This window comes from Mesocricetus auratus, unplaced genomic scaffold (genome assembly GCF_017639785.1).
Source record: "Mesocricetus auratus isolate SY011 unplaced genomic scaffold, BCM_Maur_2.0 Super-Scaffold_100691, whole genome shotgun sequence".
Classification (NCBI taxonomy): Eukaryota; Metazoa; Chordata; class Mammalia; order Rodentia; family Cricetidae; genus Mesocricetus; species Mesocricetus auratus.
Genome location: NW_024429267.1, coordinates 34,032,593 through 34,050,900, shown reverse-complemented (window position 1 = coordinate 34,050,900; position 18,308 = coordinate 34,032,593). Strand labels below are relative to the sequence as shown.

The window sequence follows — 18,308 nt, the reverse complement described above, 5'->3', positions numbered from 1 at the left end:
CTATTTGTAGGACAAGGCTGGCCACACAGGGAGAAATTTTAGTTTTTCTCATGCATTTATACTACGACTGTTTTAACATTTCTATTTTCCATTTTATTCTTTTCCTAAAATTCTTATTCTTTCTCCTTATCATGCATGTTTCTATTAAATTTTTAAAAAATTAATAATTTTTCCTAAGTTATTTCTGTAGATATCCTTGCATCTTTACTAGGAAAAGTATGTAGTTTTAGAATGTTGCCTATCAAAGATTCTATCTGTTATGTTATATAGCATTTGTTAATTAGAATTGAAATTTTAAAGTTTCAAAAAAATGAGCCAAAGTAAAATGTATTATTAAAATAATTCTAAGCTTCCTTATATAATATTATTTTTATTCTATCCTTTAGGTAAGTATATTTTTGAAGTCATAGATAATAACCTTTAGACATTTGTATGAATATTTTTCAGAAACTTATGGAACGAATTCAGAATCCTGAATATTCAACAACAATGGATGTTGCGCCTGTCATTTTAGCTGCTCATCGTAACAACTATGAAATTCTTACAATGCTTTTAAAGCAGGATGTGTCTTTGCCCAAGCCCCATGCAGTTGGCTGTGAATGCACACTGTGTTCTGCAAAAAACAAAAAGGACAGCCTCAGACATTCCAGGTTAGAAAATTAGGATTTTGATAAATGGAAGAATGATGTACCAAGGTACTTGTCAATGATGCTTAACTTAAAAAAAAAATTGTTCTTTTAGTGCAACTTCTGAAAAATGTGCTTGGGTGCCTTAGGAAAGCTAGATTTCTGGCTCCTTTGCTCATGAGGTTAATTCTGAAGTTTTCAGAAATGTTTATCAAATGCTAAATAGAAAGATAAGTTTATCTTATACTCTTTCTGCTAAGGCGTTTTAGAAGCATAGCTTATTAGTTCAAGAGTAGTTCCAGGTAGCAGGAGTAGAAGGGTACCACTTGCTGCCTTATAAAGAAAACAAAACTACCATCATTATCACCACCACCATCATGATGATGACCATCATCATGTTAGCTTTTTGAGACAGAGTCTTGCTGTGTAGCACTGGCTACACCTTGTAGACTTTAAAGCTGACCTCAAGTAGTCATCCTTCTGCCTCTCTGCTTCTTGAGTAATTGGATTGTAGGTGTGTACCACTATTCCTGGTAGAAGACAACTTTAAAACATTTATTTAAATACTTTTAGTTTATGTGTATGAGTGTTTTGCATGCATGTGTATCTGTATACCACATGTTTCCAGTGAAGGCCAGATCTTCTGGAACTAGAGTTACAGATACTTGTATAGGGAGTAGAGAATGCCCTGAGTGAGTGAAGTCCTGAGTGAATGTGTATTGTTGACATCAGTATAGCCATGTTGAGGACCTCCAGGGTGGTTAAACACTTACCCAGGTGAGACTCAAGAGGGGTGATAAATATCTCATCAAGTGCCCAGGTATGAGTGTTTATGAAAGATTCACACCACAGTTTATGAGTGTGCAAAGTCTAGCTACTTCATCTTCCTTCTCCTAGATATCTGTAGCCTGAGACAGCTGCCTACAGAGATCTCCTACTGAGAATAGTTAAGCCCTCCCTCTGTGCTATACATATTAAATGTGCTGAGAGGTTCCAGAGATAGCAAAACCCCACCTGATCCCAGCTTTACTGTATATATGTGTGTGTAGTTTGCCCTTTCTTTATCCCCTTCCCACAATTAGCATTCCAGGACTCAAGCTTCACAGGTCATGTTATACTTGTTTTCCATCATGTGGATGCTGGCAACTGAACCCAGGTCCTCTGCATAGCACCAAGTGCTCTTAACCACTGAACCCTTTTCCTAGCCCACAAACCTTAATTTCTCACTAAACATTTGAACTCTTGATGTCTCTTATTCTCCCTCTTAGATCATATTTATTTTACTTTTTTGCTATTTATCATCTCTTTCCATCTCCCAAGTTGAAATATTAAGATCAAGAAAGTACCTGCTTTCTATAGATTGAACAAGAGTAGCCCATGGGCAGTTTTATTACAAATGTGGTTGTCAGCAGGTTGAGAAGTCAGTTTTTCAGAATAAGCCTTTTCTGTGCTTTACATATGGTTTTGATTCTCATTGTAGCAGTGTTGAAATATGATCAATATAAGAGATCTATAACTTCATTTCATGCTGAGGCAGGAGGATCATAAATTTGAGGCCAGCAGAAGATATTTAGAAAGTAAAATTACTTGGTCTCAGGTATTATTATACATAATATCCAAAGATGCTATGTAATGAGGCAAGTTGTTAAGCAACCTCTGGTCATTGATTTTCTTGTCTGCAAAATAGAGCTGTTAAGTATTTTAGAAATACTAATTACAAAAAAAAACTGTGATGTTCAGTTTTTAATTGAATGTACAGAGCTTTCACACTTGCAAAGTAGGAAAGTTTAAAAATAGGTGTAAGTTGAACCTTACAAGCTGAGGAGCATCAGTGTAGTGTTTGCTGCTCCTGATGGTTTCAGGCATCAGCATGGATAAGGAAGGATACTAGTTTTTTTCTTACTATATGACTTGTCTACTCATTCTCCTGATCCCTGGATTGTTTTCAAATGTGTTATGTTTTATGTACATTTATGCAAAGGATTCTCACATTTCTTTCTACTAGTAACTTCTCCCTTAATTCGGAAGGATTGGAGAGTATAATTCATTTCTAACGAAGTATAAAGTAACAAACTAAGTTTCACCCTTTTAAAATGTAAAATTCTGATGTTAGGATATGTGGTAGTTTGAAAAAAAAGAGGGTCCCCAAAGAAAGTGGCACTATTAGAAGGTGTGGGCTTGTTAGAGTAGGTATTGTCACTATGGAGGTGGCCTTTGAGGTCTCCTATGCTCAAGCTACACTCTGTCTGAGACCACTTCCTGTTGCCTGCATGTCAAGATGTAGGACTCTCTGATACTTCTAGAACCATGTCTGCCTGCATTATCACCATGACCCACCATGTCCCACCATGGTGATAGTGGACTGAACCTCCGAAATTGTAAGCTACCCCATTAAATTCATTCCTTTATAAGAGTTGCCGTAGTCACCAGGCGGTGGTGGCACATGCCTTTCATCTCAGCACTCAGGAGGCAGAGGCAGGTGAGTCTCTGTGAGTTGTAGAACAACCTGGTCTATAAGAACTAGTTCCAGGGCACTAGTTTGAACTCTGTCCAAAGCTACAGAGAAACCTAGTCTCAAAAAAAAAAGTTGCTATAAGCATGGTGTCTCTTCACAGCAATACAAGGTATTAATAAAGTTTATCATTGGTCACTTTAGAGTTTAACCATTTCAAACTAAAACACCATGCTATTTGCAACTCTTCAGTGCATACAAACAACAGTCTAATTTTTGTATCCATGTTGGCACTGTTTTGCAAACTTATCTAAGTGGAAACATTTGGTGGCTTATGGATCCTGCACATGATCCTGCATTAGGTAACTTCTTAAGGTCTTTTCTTTTTCCAAACTTAAGTGTTACCCACATATGTGTAATTGTCTAGTCAGCTAGAGATTTGTGGGAACACTAGTAGTTCATCTGCAGCCTTCTCACTTCCAGAGTATCTCTTGACATTTCTGGTTGGTCCTCTGTTGGCCTCATCTTGACTTGCCATCTCAGTTTTGAGAAGCTGGTTTTCCATTGGTCATTTTGTCCAGTCCACTGTTTGGTTCTTCTAGCCCAAAGCTATAGGTTTACTACCTTGAACCTGAAAAAACTACAGCTCCTTATTGAATAGGAAATAGGAAGGATTGAGGCAGAGCAGCTGTAGCTTCTAAACTCAGTGGGAGGGTCACGAAACTTGTCAACAGTAAAAGGTCTGTGGATGTGAAATAGCTAAAAATTAATTCAAAATCGAACAGCAAATTTGGAGTGTTTCTGGCATCATTTGCCTACATTATGTTGTATACCTTTATTGAAGCTCTACTTGTGCCTGCATGCCATCTATAATGATCTGATAAAATTAATCAATGTAGAGATATTGATGAAAGCACAAAGATAAGTTGTCTACATATATTTGGTAGCTATAGTGCAGGCAGCTACCTCTTCAGAAATATGTAAGATACAGATAAACCTGATAATTCCTGTAATCTGAGCTACTTGAAAGGTTGAGTCAGAAGGACTGTGAGCTCACGGTCAACCTGGGTATTGAAAAACAATAGGGCATGCAGACAATTGGATGTTGTTTGTTTTGTTTTGTTTTTTAGGTGATATCTTGCTATGTTACCCAAGCTAATCTTGAGTTCAAGAGATCCTCCTGCCCCAGCCTCCTGAATATCCATGAATACAGACTAATTTTGCTTGTAAGTAACACATTAACCTTATGTTAAAGAGTATATCAGTAAATTTTGAATTCTATCCAGAAAAAAAATGATTAAAAAGAAAGTAAAAAGTTAAACAGTCAACTGGAAAAGCTATTTGAATCACTTGTGTCTAGAGAATAATCAGCAGAAAAATGGATCAAAGAATATGAATGGACATTTTACAGAAGTATAATCATATGTTAGGAATGAAAGAATCAAGCTTCTAAAGAAATACAGATTAGTACAGTCTAAAGTTGGCCAAGTTTAAGATGATAGTGCTTAATAGTGGATATGATGGAGACGTGGGGAAATTTCACTTTCCTTATTTTATGGATTTTTATAATCTTTCAGAATACACAATATGTATGCTATTTTTGCCCAGTAGTTTGAGCTATGTATAAGATGTGAAAATTAAAGAGTATTTGTTGCTTCATTTTTAGGGTAGAAGTAAATAAGGAGCAACTTAAATGTTCATTAATGGAGATCCAGTGGACAGCCATCAAATGGAAAACCAGTTGTAGGAAAGAATGAGATGCATTAAAATGTGGTGACTGTAGAGGAAGGTTGTGGCATTCCAGGTTTCCAGAAATGTGTATTAAATTTACATGTAAAGGAAACATGTATTATAGCTCCCAAATTTGTGAACTAAGAATTATACTTAAATGTTTATAAATAAAGAATTCTGATGAAGTTTTGTTTCCTATTTTGGTATTGAAATAGTAATATTTATTAAATTACAGAGAGTAAAAGAGATTCTCTCAATTTTCTCAATTAGAAATTATACATAACTGAGTAATTTCACTCATAACTATTTGAAAAATCTTTCAAAAATTGTAACCTGGATTAATGAGTCATATGTTAAATATACTTAAAATGCTAAAGAAGTTTAATCTCTGGGAGAGAAAACAATCAGTAATTATTCAGTCCATATTGTATTATTTGCTAGTACATTTCCTTTAAAATTATGTGGGTTCAGAAATAGAAATATTTACTTTAACTATATTACAGACGATTTTTATATCATTTGTTTTTTAAAAAAGATCACAAGTTACCTATCATTTCAATGAACTTAATCTGATTATATAAACTATACATAAAAATAGAATTAAGAAAGGAGAAGTATATGTTTTAAATTAGATCCCTAAGGTATTTGTGTTCACATTTTTCCAGACTAACTAAAACATTAGGTGATAGGAATTATAGACAGAACATTTCTCCTACAATTAAAATGTTCAGAAGTAAAAGAATATTCATCTTAAACATTGTGAATTTTTGTTTCCTTGAGGCATGGTGCTCTCCAGTCTTAATATAGTTATGCAACTGACAAATGCATTTAATAGTGTTCTTCTGTATGGTCATAAATACAATTAGATTATGGGTTCTTTGTCATTTATTTATTTATTTATTGGAGAAATTCCTACATTTACACCATCATCTATATCACTCCCTTTCCTCTCAAGCTCTTCCTGTGTTCTCCTTCCTAAACCCATGGTCTCTTAATTATTATTATTATATATATACAATCTACTGAGTGCATTTAATCCTGCCTGTATGTACATGTATCCAGGACTGACTGTTTGGGATTGAATATCCAATACAGGAGCTACTCCTGAAGGAAACTAATTCTTCTCTCAGCAGGCACTGAGCACCTACAGCTTCTTATCTAGGAGTAGGTCCATATGGAATTGCCACTCTCTACATTGTTATCAGCTTGTGTCGTCATTATGCTGTTTTGTTCCAGCAACCATATTGCTGAGCTGGTGGTGATGCACACCTTTAATCCCAGCACTTGGGAGGCATAGGCAGACAGATATCAGTGAATTCTAAGCCAGCCTGGTCTATAGAGCGAGCTCTAGAACAACCAGGGCTACACACAAAAGAACCCTGTCTCAAAAAAAAAAAAAAACCAAAAAAGAAAAAAAAACATATTATTGAGATGTCATGGGTGCATTTTCACTGCCATGCCTAGAGGACAGTCTGTGGCAGAAAACCTCTGACTCTTATAACCTTTCTGCCCACCTCATCTGTGTTTTTATAATCTGAATTGTAGTGATTGCCTTGAAGTTGTATAAAATGAGATTGAGCACCCAACAGCCCCTGGTATGCATTTTAATGAGCTGTAGGTTTCTGAAAGAGTCTTGTCCTTTGGACAAATAAGCTACTCTAATGAGAGACAGGAGATGCACTCACCTGTGGGAATGAAGACGCTATTTAGAAATTATATTGATTTAGGAAAACGGCAGTGGTAGTTCTCTCTGGTCTATGACCCCTCCAGGTATGGGTATCTCTTGCTGTGTATGCTAGGTTGGCCTGAAACCTACTTTGTAACCTTCAAACTCCCAATCCTGTCTCAGCTACCTGAGAGCTGAAATTGCAGCTATACCAAAGCAACAAAATTTTGAATGTTTGAAAAGAGACAGTAACTTAAAGCAGTGGACAACATTTTCCAATATCTGTTCCTCAAAATATTTAAGTTTTAGATGTTTTTCCCTTATGGAAATTATCTTGAAATAAGCATATGTATATTTGCATTTTAATGTTTTATACTTTATACATTTGCAAACTTTATTAAGACTAACAAGGGTAAATTTTTTGCATTATGTAATCAAATTTTACCACAGGTTTCGTCTTGATATCTATAGATGTCTGGCCAGTCCAGCTCTAATAATGTTAACAGAGGAGGATCCAATCCTGAGAGCATTTGAACTTAGTGCTGACTTAAAGGAACTCAGCCTTGTGGAAGTGGAATTCAGGTGGGGAAGAATGGATGTTGTTATGTCATTTGTTGTAGAATCATCTGCTTCAATCTGTTCTAGACTGAATGATAATTTGCACTTATTTACATTTAATCTAAGATAACTAATGTTGTTACCATTTGGAATTTTCTCTCTCTGTCAAAGGAACATATCTTGGTGCTGTTTAATTGACTCTTTCTCTGTCCTTTGTTCTCCTGTAACCACTTAGTCCCCCAGGCAACCTTGCAATCATCCTTATGGAGAGTATCTCTAGTGCCTTCTCGCCAACTCCCATTTGTAAAGTGCCGACAGGGACAGTACATGAACCCACTTTCTGGTCACGGTTACCTGTGTTGCCCCATCTTGTGTGGCTCTGCTCCATCTTGAAAAGTTGACAAAGTTCATTCACACTTGCAGAGTGGGATCAGAAACTCAATTTTCTTTAGCCTTAACAGAAGCATACATAGTGTGTTCCTGAAAGTTCTGAGTCCAGAGACATAGGAAAGACTACATATAAGTTTACAGGTTTAGAACTACTATTCTTTAAGTAATTACATTAAAAAAACTATGATATCTATATACTTTGATGAACTCATAAAACATAGCTAAAAACTTTATTAGCATATGAGGCTATGAATAAATCCTATTTAAATATGAAGAATTTCTTATAACCTTATTTTTTGTTTCCATATAAAATGGAATTTATCTAATTTATTCCAAAAAAGATTTGAACAACTCCTATGATTGTATTATATTCATGAGTTAATAAAGTTAGACTATAATGTTATCCTAGAATTCATTTATTTCACCCTGGTGTTTAATAGACAGAGAAAAGTCTACAAAAGCTAAATGTTTTAACTGATGTCAACAACACGTTAGCCGCAGTTAAAACCTAAAGAAGCAAAGTTACAGCTAGGCATGGTGCCACATGACTGCAGTGCCACCATTTGTGAGGAGGAAGCAGGACTGCTGTGAGTTTGCAGCCAACCCCCTGGGCTACATAACAAACGGTGTCCTCCCCTCCCCCCCAAAAAAAGCAGAGACAAGGGTAGGGTGTGGTAACACATACCTTTAATCCCAGCCCATGGGAGTCAGATCTCACTCTTGTGAGTTCTGAGGCCAGCCTGGTCTACCTAGTAATTCTGCAACCAGGGCTACACAGTGAGACCCTGTCTTTAAAAGCAAAACAAAATGGTACAAAATCCCTATAAAGTTATATTTAGGAAACAAGATCTTTGCTCATCTCTAACTGTAGCTCTGTCTAAACTGTACATCCACTTAATTATCTTCTCCGTAATCTGTTAGAGATTAAGCAGTTTAATAAATTGTATACTTTGCTCTAAAGGTCTATTAGATATTTATTTAAAGATGAGATATCTTTGTAATAACATTTTTGATGCATGTTCTCATCTGCAGTTATATTCCTAAATCAAAAGGCATGCAATAAATACTTCATTTGTTAAATAACTGATTGTTAAACAGAATTGTTCTCAAGTTATGTAGTAATGCAAAGAATGAGAAAAATGTTTGCCTCTAAGGAAAAGTTGTGAGGTTTTTTTTGTTTGTTTTTCGAGACAGGGTTTCTCTGTATTGTTTTGGAGGCTGTCCTGGAACTGACTCTGTAGACCAGGCTGGCCTTGAACTCACAGAGATCCACCTGCCTCTGCCTCCCGAGTGCCTGCGCCACCACCACCCAGCATGAGTTTTAAGTCTATCTCTATACAGTCAGTTCATGGGAACGTTTGCCATGTACAAAGACTAAGTATCCTTCTTGTTCGCCTTTATTTTAGCATGGGGAAAAAGCTTAATAAAATTATTTTCTAAAGTTCAGCCTCTTATGAAACTTGCTTTTGTTTAACTGAGTTATAAATTTAATGTAATTGATATTTAATAAATAATTATATACTAAAACTTCATTTCTTACAAATTATGTTAAGTACAGTGTTTATAAGTAAGTCAAAGACAGTAAGGTTTGGAAACTAGCACTTCTGAAGAGATGCCATTAAGATGTACTAAGTGAATTTTACTCACGTAAACACTTTAAATATGAGTCCAATACATTTTCAGGATTAAAGCAGCATATGTATATTATAGATTATTGAAATTACTATAGGTTAAAACCATTTAATAATATTAAAATGTTGTTTTATTGTTTATACAAATAATGTCAAGGGAAATTTTAGCCATCTTACAGAGAATGAGATAATTAAATTAAGTGAAAAGCGAACAAGTTTTATAAGCGTTTCTAAGAGTATCAATATATTATGTATACTGTGTTCATCTGAAATTATCAGTATGGGCATAGGAAGCATATTTCTCCACAGCTGTGGAGACTTTCTGCACTGTAAGCTCCTGTGATTGCCAGCAGAAGAGCAGATCTTATGTAACCCTGTCAGAATTTAAATGTTGCTAAGTAATTTCTAGTGATGTAATCTCATTGGGCAGTGGGGATGGCATTCCTAATAGTTGACTATGCATTTTATAGGAATGATTATGAAGAGCTAGCCCGTCAGTGCAAAATGTTTGCTAAAGATTTGCTTGCACAAGCCCGGAATTCACGTGAACTGGAAGTTATCCTAAACCATACATCTAGCGATGAGCCTCTTGACAAACGAGGACTATTAGAAGAAAGAATGAATTTAAGTCGTCTAAAACTTGCTATCAAATATAACCAAAAGGAGGTATGAAGCTTTCTGTGATATATTTATTTTCCTTACCTTTATTTTATTTTATTTGGTTCTCAAATAAAATTTAAAAAGTAAGAATATAGATACACGTTCATAGCTCGACAGTGTATATACAGTTTAAAGGAAAGGTCATGCTAGTGTGTGGAAGTAGAAGCAGATCCTGTTTGTAGGGTTGTCACTCAGCTCTCTGGTGTCTGAACATCAGCCAGGACCATGAATAGTACGGTCTCAGTAGGCTGTGTGCTGAGATGGGTGAGTCCACAGAAAGTGGAGCTCCCGAGAACTCAAAACCAGAACCTGGGGGAGCACATAGTCACAGTGGGCAGTGAGGTCATGGGCCAAGAAGCAGCTAAGGGCTGACTGGAGTGTTCTCATGTCTGTGTTTCTTGGGCTTTTCATAACTTGCAGACTTTGGGTAGTGGACCTTTTTACATGGCAACTCCTAACTCTAAAAGTTAGTGTTTATGTGAAGAAGGTGAAAAAAAGCATGACCTTGAAGGAGGCCTTTCAGAGGTCAAATTGTGTCCCTTCTGCTAGAATGTCGTCCTTTCTGCTGGCTATAGTAATCACATATTACTGAATTAAAGGACAAATGGGAACAGTGATTTCCTCCTCTGCCCACCACCTCTTGGTGGCAGGAGTATTAGAGAATCCTTATCCATGCCTCAAACCACTGTAGACATTTGCAGTTGAAATTTTGTTATTCTAGATACTACTTAATACAATTTTTAATTAAATTATCATAATATTAAGGGATGCCAAGCATAGAAGTGGGGTTGACTTTTCTTTGATATTTGAGGAAAGGTGACGTCCCTTAGTTTCTGGCTGGTACTAAAAGGTAGTCTGGGAAGAAAGACCATTTCATTCCCAGGTATCTCAGCTTAAGGGACAAACACTGGACAAATGGACTTTGGGACCTCCCCCAGCCTGCCCCCACAATCTCCACTCCATTTCCTAGGGAGGGTAAGGCCTCTCCATTGAGGGATCTATAGAGTCTGTCATTTTGTTCTGGGAAGGCCCAGGCCCTCCCTCAAGTGTCCAGATTGAGAGAGCATCCTTCATTGTGGGATGAGCACCCAAAGTCCATTTGTGTGCCAGGGTTAAATACTGATCTACTGCCCAAAGCCCCATAGATTGCCCAGGCCTCCTCACTGATACCCACATTCAGGGGGTCTGGGTCAGTCCCATGCTGGCCTCTCAGCCATCAGTCTGGGGTCCAAGATCTCCCCCTTGTTCAGTTCCAGCTACTCAGGGGGCTGAGACAGAAGGATCGCTTGAGTCCAGGAGTTCTGGGTTGTAGTGCGCTATGCCGATTGGGTGTCCACACTAAGTTCGGCATCAGTATGATGACCTCCAGGTTGCCTAAGGAGGGGTGAACTGGCCCAGGTCAGAAACGGAGCAGGTCAAAACTCCCGTGCTGATCATTCTTAGTTTTAAGAGGAAAAAAAAAAAACCTATGTACGTTGTGTAGAATTTTTCACCTAATGTTAAGATTTTGAATATCAGCCAGTTACTATTTAAAGGTTTCATTTACCTTTTTTATTTTTTATATTTTTGTATGTCCTTTTCAGTTTGTCTCCCAGTCAAATTGCCAGCAGTTCCTGAACACAGTTTGGTTTGGACAAATGTCAGGTTACCGCCGTAAGCCCACTTGTAAGAAGATAATGACTGTTTTGACAGTTGGCATCTTCTGGCCAGTTTTGTCACTATGTTATTTGATAGCTCCCAAATCTCAATTTGGCAGAATCATTCACACACCTTTTATGAAATTTATTATTCACGGAGCATCATATTTCACATTCTTGCTGCTACTAAATCTCTACTCACTTGTCTACAATGAAGACAAGAAAAATACAATGGGGCCAGCCCTTGAGAGAATAGACTATCTTCTCATATTGTGGATTATTGGTAAGTCTCAAGTGAGTTTAAAAGATTTTCCTTTATTATTTAATATTCCTTGTTTGGTGACATTATGAAAATGGAGTTCAATTTGCAATTTTGTCCTTTGGTACAACTAAGACATGAACATTTTCATAATTATTTATCTAATACCTTTACAAATGTTAATGTTCCTGATTTTATAATTTTGTATTACTTAAATTCATGAAAGTCAAAAAGTGTGTGTGTGTGTGTGTGTGTGTGTGTGTGCAAGCGCACATGCTCATTTGTGCTGGTATTCATGTGTGGGTATGAATGCAATGTGGGTGTGTTATGTGACAAAAACTTTCCTGGGTAAATGTACACACATGTCTACTTACCCCAGATAGAGATCCTATGGCAGACCAAAGTATGGATACCACCACAGTCCAATTTGATGAAACAGTGATTTTATTGGTTTTAGTTACAGGGATATGAGTCAGGGGTTGTTACTTAAAGGAGCAGAAGTAACTCAAAGACAGCTGTATTACCAAAGTCCACCCCATAATGAGTTATAACTCACAAAGCTAGAACTCAGAGCACATTGCACAGTTTATAAGCAGCCCAGCTGGTTGGAGAGTGTCCTTTCCAAGTACCTCAGTTGGTCTAAACCTCTGCTTCTTCCAGACAGATGGTCCGGTCTGAGAGTCTTCTTTGAAAGTTTGTCTTCCTTTGGTCCTAGAGGGACTCTCAGGTTTTATTGTTTACCATGGAAGGGAAGGAGACTAGTGAATCTGGTTAGTTGCAGGTACTTTCTGAAGCTGTTTTAAGTTGTTACCTTCCTGCTTAAGGAGCTTCTCTAATGGATGTAATGCTGCAATCTCCTTTTACACAAATGTACATGTTCAAATAGGGGCTAGCAATAAACTTCAGATATTATTCCTTAGGAGTATTCACCTTATTTCTCACTGAGGTGTGAGATTATGATTAGACAATGCTGGCTGTTCAGCAGGCCCTAGTGATTCTCCTGTCTCTGCTGTTGGTATACAGGTGTATGCTGCCACACCTGGCTCTGTGTGTGTGAGTGTGTGTGTGTGTGTGTGTGTAAGTGTGTGAGTGCTAGGAATCTAACTTAAATCATCATGCTTTCACATCAAACATTTAAAGACTGAGCTATCTTTCCAGCTTGTAAATTAAAAGCTTATTTTTTAAAAAATTTGCATGTGTGTGTGTACATGCATGGATGCAAAAAGTCAAAGTTGGGTGACTGTGTTGTTCAGTTGTTCTCCACCTTCTTTTTTGAGACAGGGTCTTTCACAGAAGCTGGATTTCACCAATAGGGATGGGCTGGCTGACTCTAGGGATCTGCCTGTCTCCGCCTCCGTAGCACTGGGGCTACTGATGCACCTGGCTTTTTATGTCCATATTGGGGATCTGAATTCACTTTCCCAAACTTGCATGACAAACAGTTTATCAACTGAGCCATCTCCCCAGCCCTAAAAATTATTTATTCTTGGACTGTGTTGTTAGTAGTTATTACACAGGAAGCATAATCTTTTGTATATATCATATATTTTTCTAGGTATCTTTTTTTAAAAGATTTATTTATTTATTTGTTATGTATACAGTGTTCTATCTGCATGTATACCTGCAGGCCAGAAGAGGGCATTATTACAGATGGTTGTGAGCCACTATGTGGTTGCTGGGAATTGAACTCAGGACCTCTGGAAGAGCAGTCAGCACTCTTAACCTCTGAGCCATCTCTCCAGCCCCTCTAGGTATCTTAAAACAACAACTTTCAGATGTCATACAACTAATTTGTTTCATTGTGGTTTTATTATTAAGTATTTACTAAGTTTTGTAGTTATAATTTACTTTATATTATAGAGATGTTATTTTCATAGATTTAAAGGGCTCCCATGTGACTCACTTTATAGGTCAGTTCTTTGTCATGGAAACCTAAGCTGTGAAGAAGTAAGAGTTTAAAATAATAAAATGTTTTTATTTTCTAAAAAATATTTTGAGTCTTACATTGTATAATAATTGTATTATATGGCATTCTGCAGGGATTAACTGTCCTGGGCCTTGTTGTTTTGGTGGAAAAGTAAGGGATTATGTGGAATCACATTGCATATTTATGGTCTTTTAGAGAATTCCTTTCTTTTGTATCATCAGCTTCAGCAAGCCCCATCTATCCATTAACTGTTTATTGTAGAATAAAAGGATTAAAATATAATCTATGGTATATTGATTATATTTATCTCTTGATTGCTCTGTTCTTAGTTGTTTGCATTATTAGATAATTTGGTGAGTTTTCCTTCTGCTAGTAAAAGTAATTTACATATTTTTTTCAAGTGACTTGACTTCTGAGTTTTACTTTTAGCAATATTCAAACCATGGTGCGTTAATGTGTAAAATTAGGTAGGTAGGTAAGATAAAATTAGGTTAAAGAGAAATTTCATATTAATATTTTCCTGTTTCTTTATTTCCCTAAGATTTAATGTTTTAATTTAGGGAATAATTATATTTCCCATATATTATATGTAGCTTTCCAATGTAAATTTTTATATTGTTAAGTTAAAAAAGTTATTTAAAAAACCTCTAAGAAGAGACTTCCTTATATTTACTTATGCAATTTCTGAAGGATCCTTACATATACCTTAGATAAGATATCTTGAATAAACTTGATGTTTAATAGAAAATATGATCTTGGATTTTGTAAATTAAGATTACGATTAATCAAGTCTGTAGGAGAATCCAGTAGTTTATATATCTTAACAGTAAATAAAATTCACTAGACCCAGACTTATACCCTTTTTAAATAGCTGATTTTCAGGAATGACTACATGATTACCCTATTTTCAGTAACAGTATGTGTATGCTCATATATATATTCCCCTGATACCATAATATTAATTTTCTAACCATTGTCTGCCTTACTAGAAGGATTTATGAGTTAAATTAGTACATTTCCTGGACTTTTTTTTAAACCTTGCTTAGCACAGCTTCTACTTTGAAACAGTTAAATCTGAATGTACCTTGCCAAGAATGTCTCCCGATGCCGGTTACATAACTCGATAGCTGTGGACCTCCTTAAATATAGAGATCTAAACCTGTTATAATTCATTGTCTAGGAATCATATGTCCATTTGTCTAAAGTCATTCATTGGTTTAGTTATTTCAAGGAAATACAGTTAACATTTTATTCATAATGACCAGGTTATTTTCTGTTGCTATTCCCTTTGGCTTCTTTAAGAAAAAATTAAACCATTTTTTAAAAGGAAGGAGGAAGGAAATAATTTGCTGATGAATATACAGAATATTATCTTTTTTTTTTTTTTTTTTTTTACGAGACAGGGTTTCTCTGTATTGTTTTCGAGGCTGTCGGTCCAGCCTGGCCTCGAACTCACAGAGATCCGCCTGCCTCTGTCTCCCGAGTGCTGGGTATCATTTTCTTAATGTTTTGTTTTTTAAATATAATAAAGCATCTATTGCAAAAACATATATTAAAAAGTGTTGTATACCCACTTTGTCCAAGCATAGAAAGGAACAGATACAGCTCCTATACTCATTGACATTGTGGTCTATAAGGTACAAAACAATGCCACCAACACTAAATTTAATTTGAGAATCTGTGAAAAGTTACAAACACATTACTTTACTAAGAAATGATCACGGTCTAGGGTACCAAGTATACTGTGTAGGTATGTGCCCAAATCAGGGTGTGTTAAAGAGATTTTGAGGAAGTAAGAAGTAAACTAAGATATTGTCTTAGGGTTTCTATTGTGAAACACCATGACCAAAATGCAATTTGGGGGTAGAAAGGGTTTATTTGGCTTATACTTCCACATTATAGTCTATCATTGAACAAAGTCAAGATAGAAATCCAAACAGGGCAGGAAGTTGGAGGTGGGAGCTGATGCAGAGGCCGTGGAAGGGTGCTGCTTACTGGCTTGCTCATTGTGGCTTGTTCAGCCTGCTTTCTTATGGAACCCAGGATCACTTGCCCAGGAATGGCACCACCCACAGTGGGCTGGACCTTCCCCATCTATCACTAATTAAGAAAATGCCCTATAGGCTTGCCTTCAGCCAGATTTTATGGAGGCATTTTTTAAATTGAGATTTCCTCCTCTCAGATAACGTTAGCTTGTGTCAAGTTGACATAAACCACCCAGCACAGATATAAATTATAAAAATGGATTCCTATAATTGAAAATTATCGTAGTTTGAGGGCAAAGCATTTTTGAAAGCACAATGGCAGGAGATGTCATGGTATTGAGTAAAGGTGAATGTTCCTCTGCAGGAAAAATAAGGAGAGCAATGCTAAAGATGACACTGTAGAAACACTTGCACAGCCTTTAGGCCAGATCAAATCAAATTAATTTTATACTAAGAAAATAGAAAACCATCAAAGCATTTAATCAGTTCATTGATATGATGAGTTTTGTGCTTTGGAAAGGTCATTCTGTCTATAGGAAGTGGGTTGGATGGTGGCAAGAAAAGATGGAGGGAGTCTATATTAAACTAAGGAGGTAGAGACAGGAGTGATATGGCTAGGCAGAGAAAGGAATATAAGTCTGGAGGAGACGAGAGAGATGCAGTCTGAGGAACAGTGCAGTCTAAGCAGTCTGAGGACAAGATTGTCCCCTTAGTCTGAGCATTAGTAGAGGTAAGAACTCTCTAGTGGCTGGCTGCTTTGTTTCTCTGATCTTCAGCATTAGCCCCGATATCTGACTCTGATATTAAAAACAATTAGAATTCATGCAACAGCCTTCTCCTAATAATGGAGTAGAGTCTTATTTAGATAAAATCCCTGCATTGCACAGAAGTAATACATTTTCTTAGATCATCATCTAAAGTGTTATTTGGCAATGTTATGTAAGTTAAGATTTACATATTATTGTACACCGTGATCTAGGATGAGATAATTACTTGAGTTCTTAAAGAAGGTATGATTGTGGAGGATTTAATAGTTTGTGATCTATATTTCTGGGGTGAGGTTGAGCAAGATGTGTCCCCAGAATTTTTCATCTCTATCCCTTTTAAGTAGGGAAATATTTAAGTTGATAAAATACAACCTGCAAGACTTCTTCATTTAACATCTTAGATGGTTGTATCATTCATTTTGGACAAAAAGTTACTAAGTAGAATATTCATGTTCTTTTTTCTCTCAGATTTACATGTGTTTTAGTTTGTTTCTATATAAAATATAGTACCATATAATAAAGATGTTTTTTCAAGAATGTTTCATGTTTTCATATGAAATTATTTTGCCTGCTGGTTAGCCAAAAGTACTTTATTTCCATTCATGTGCTATATTGTAGTTCTCGTTTTTCTGTTACTTCATAGCTTCTTTAAAATGTCTTGATTAATGGCCTGGTGTGGTAGCACACACCTTCAATCCCAGTACTTAAGCGACAGAAGCAGGCAGATCTCTGTGAGTTTGAGGCTAACCTAGTCTACCCATATAATTCACTTTTCTGGAGAACATTACTATTTGAGTACTAATTTTTGGAGTAGATCTATTTCTTATTTGTGTTTTTGCAATGGGACCTAGACATTTGGAATTAAGCAGTGGTAGTATTTCTTGATATGGAAATTCTGTCTTCCCTTTTGCCAGCGTTTGAGTTTGTTTCCTATTACCTGCATTTATCAGGTTGTAGTCTAGCTAAATAGGGCTTAGACTTCAGTCTTGGGGCAGTTGAGGGTGAGGATAAAATGTGGTCTTAGAAGTAGTAATAGTCATGGCTCAGTGTAGGTTAAGTGAAGTTTCTAAGCCCAGGAGCAGACCTTCTATAGAGTTAGAAGATTCGCATAGCCAATATTTAAAATCTAGGGGAAGTGCTCCTGAATTGTCCTCAGGCATTGGAGCCTGTAGAGTTGGTGATTGAGTCTAGCATACTCACCTGGAGATAGGCAGCCCTTAGCTGCAAAGATGGGTGGAGTTGGTGTCACAAGTCTGGGCTCCCTACCTGAGGATGAGCAGCCAGAGTGGGGGCTAGAGGGCAGGTGTGGGACACATGGTCTTCAGGCAAGTCATAGGGTTGGGTAGAGTTGTCAGTGTGAATTTGGGTCCCTGCCAGAGGGTTCAGAGTAGAGATGAGTAGAGCTGGTGGCTGAATCTGGACTCCCTACCTGGAAGAGATGTGGAGTTTAAAAGAAACAGGAATTGGGGGTGATTCAAGATTTGAACTGATTAACATTGACCAGCTAGAGGTTTGGAGTACTAGTAACTGAAATGAGAAAATCTGTAAGTGTGTTGCATCTGAGGCAGAGATTAAGCTCAATTTGGGCCTTCAACTAGAGGTTCAGATCAAAACATTGTCTAAATAAATTGAGTTTAGGAGAGAGGTTTAGAGATAGAAATTGTTATGTAAATATAAATTGAGTTTAACTATATGTGTTTAAGGAGCTGTGAGATAGCTCAGTCAGAAGAATGCCTGTTGTGCGAGCTTGAGGACTTGAGTTCAGGATCCCAGCACCACATAAAGCATTTTCTATAGCATGCCTCTGTAGCTGTTAAGACTGAGACAGGTGGATCCTTGGAGCTAGTTGGCCAGCCAACAAAGAGCTCCATGTTAATTGAGACCCTGTCTCAAAAGGTAAGGTAGAGAGTGATTGAGAAATTCAACTGACATTAATCCCTGACTTATATACACATGTACACACATGCATACATTCACTGATCACACAAAAAATAATAGAAATTTGAGACTTTTTGTTAT

At 36.7% G+C, this 18,308-nt stretch overlaps 1 protein-coding gene across 4 annotated transcripts in view; it reads left to right on the top strand.

Moving 5' to 3' along the window:
- Positions 1 to 18,308, top strand: part of Trpc1 (transient receptor potential cation channel subfamily C member 1) — a 51,488-nt gene that overhangs the window by 21,090 nt on the left and 12,090 nt on the right. For all 4 annotated transcript variants that reach the window (XM_040739606.1, XM_040739607.1, XM_040739609.1 and 1 more), the window contains 4 exons: positions 448 to 650; positions 6,926 to 7,057; positions 9,525 to 9,720; positions 11,298 to 11,634. In XM_040739606.1, the coding sequence (XP_040595540.1) occupies positions 448 to 650; positions 6,926 to 7,057; positions 9,525 to 9,720; positions 11,298 to 11,634 (868 nt within the window). The remainder of the gene's footprint in view (positions 1 to 447; positions 651 to 6,925; positions 7,058 to 9,524; positions 9,721 to 11,297; positions 11,635 to 18,308) is intronic.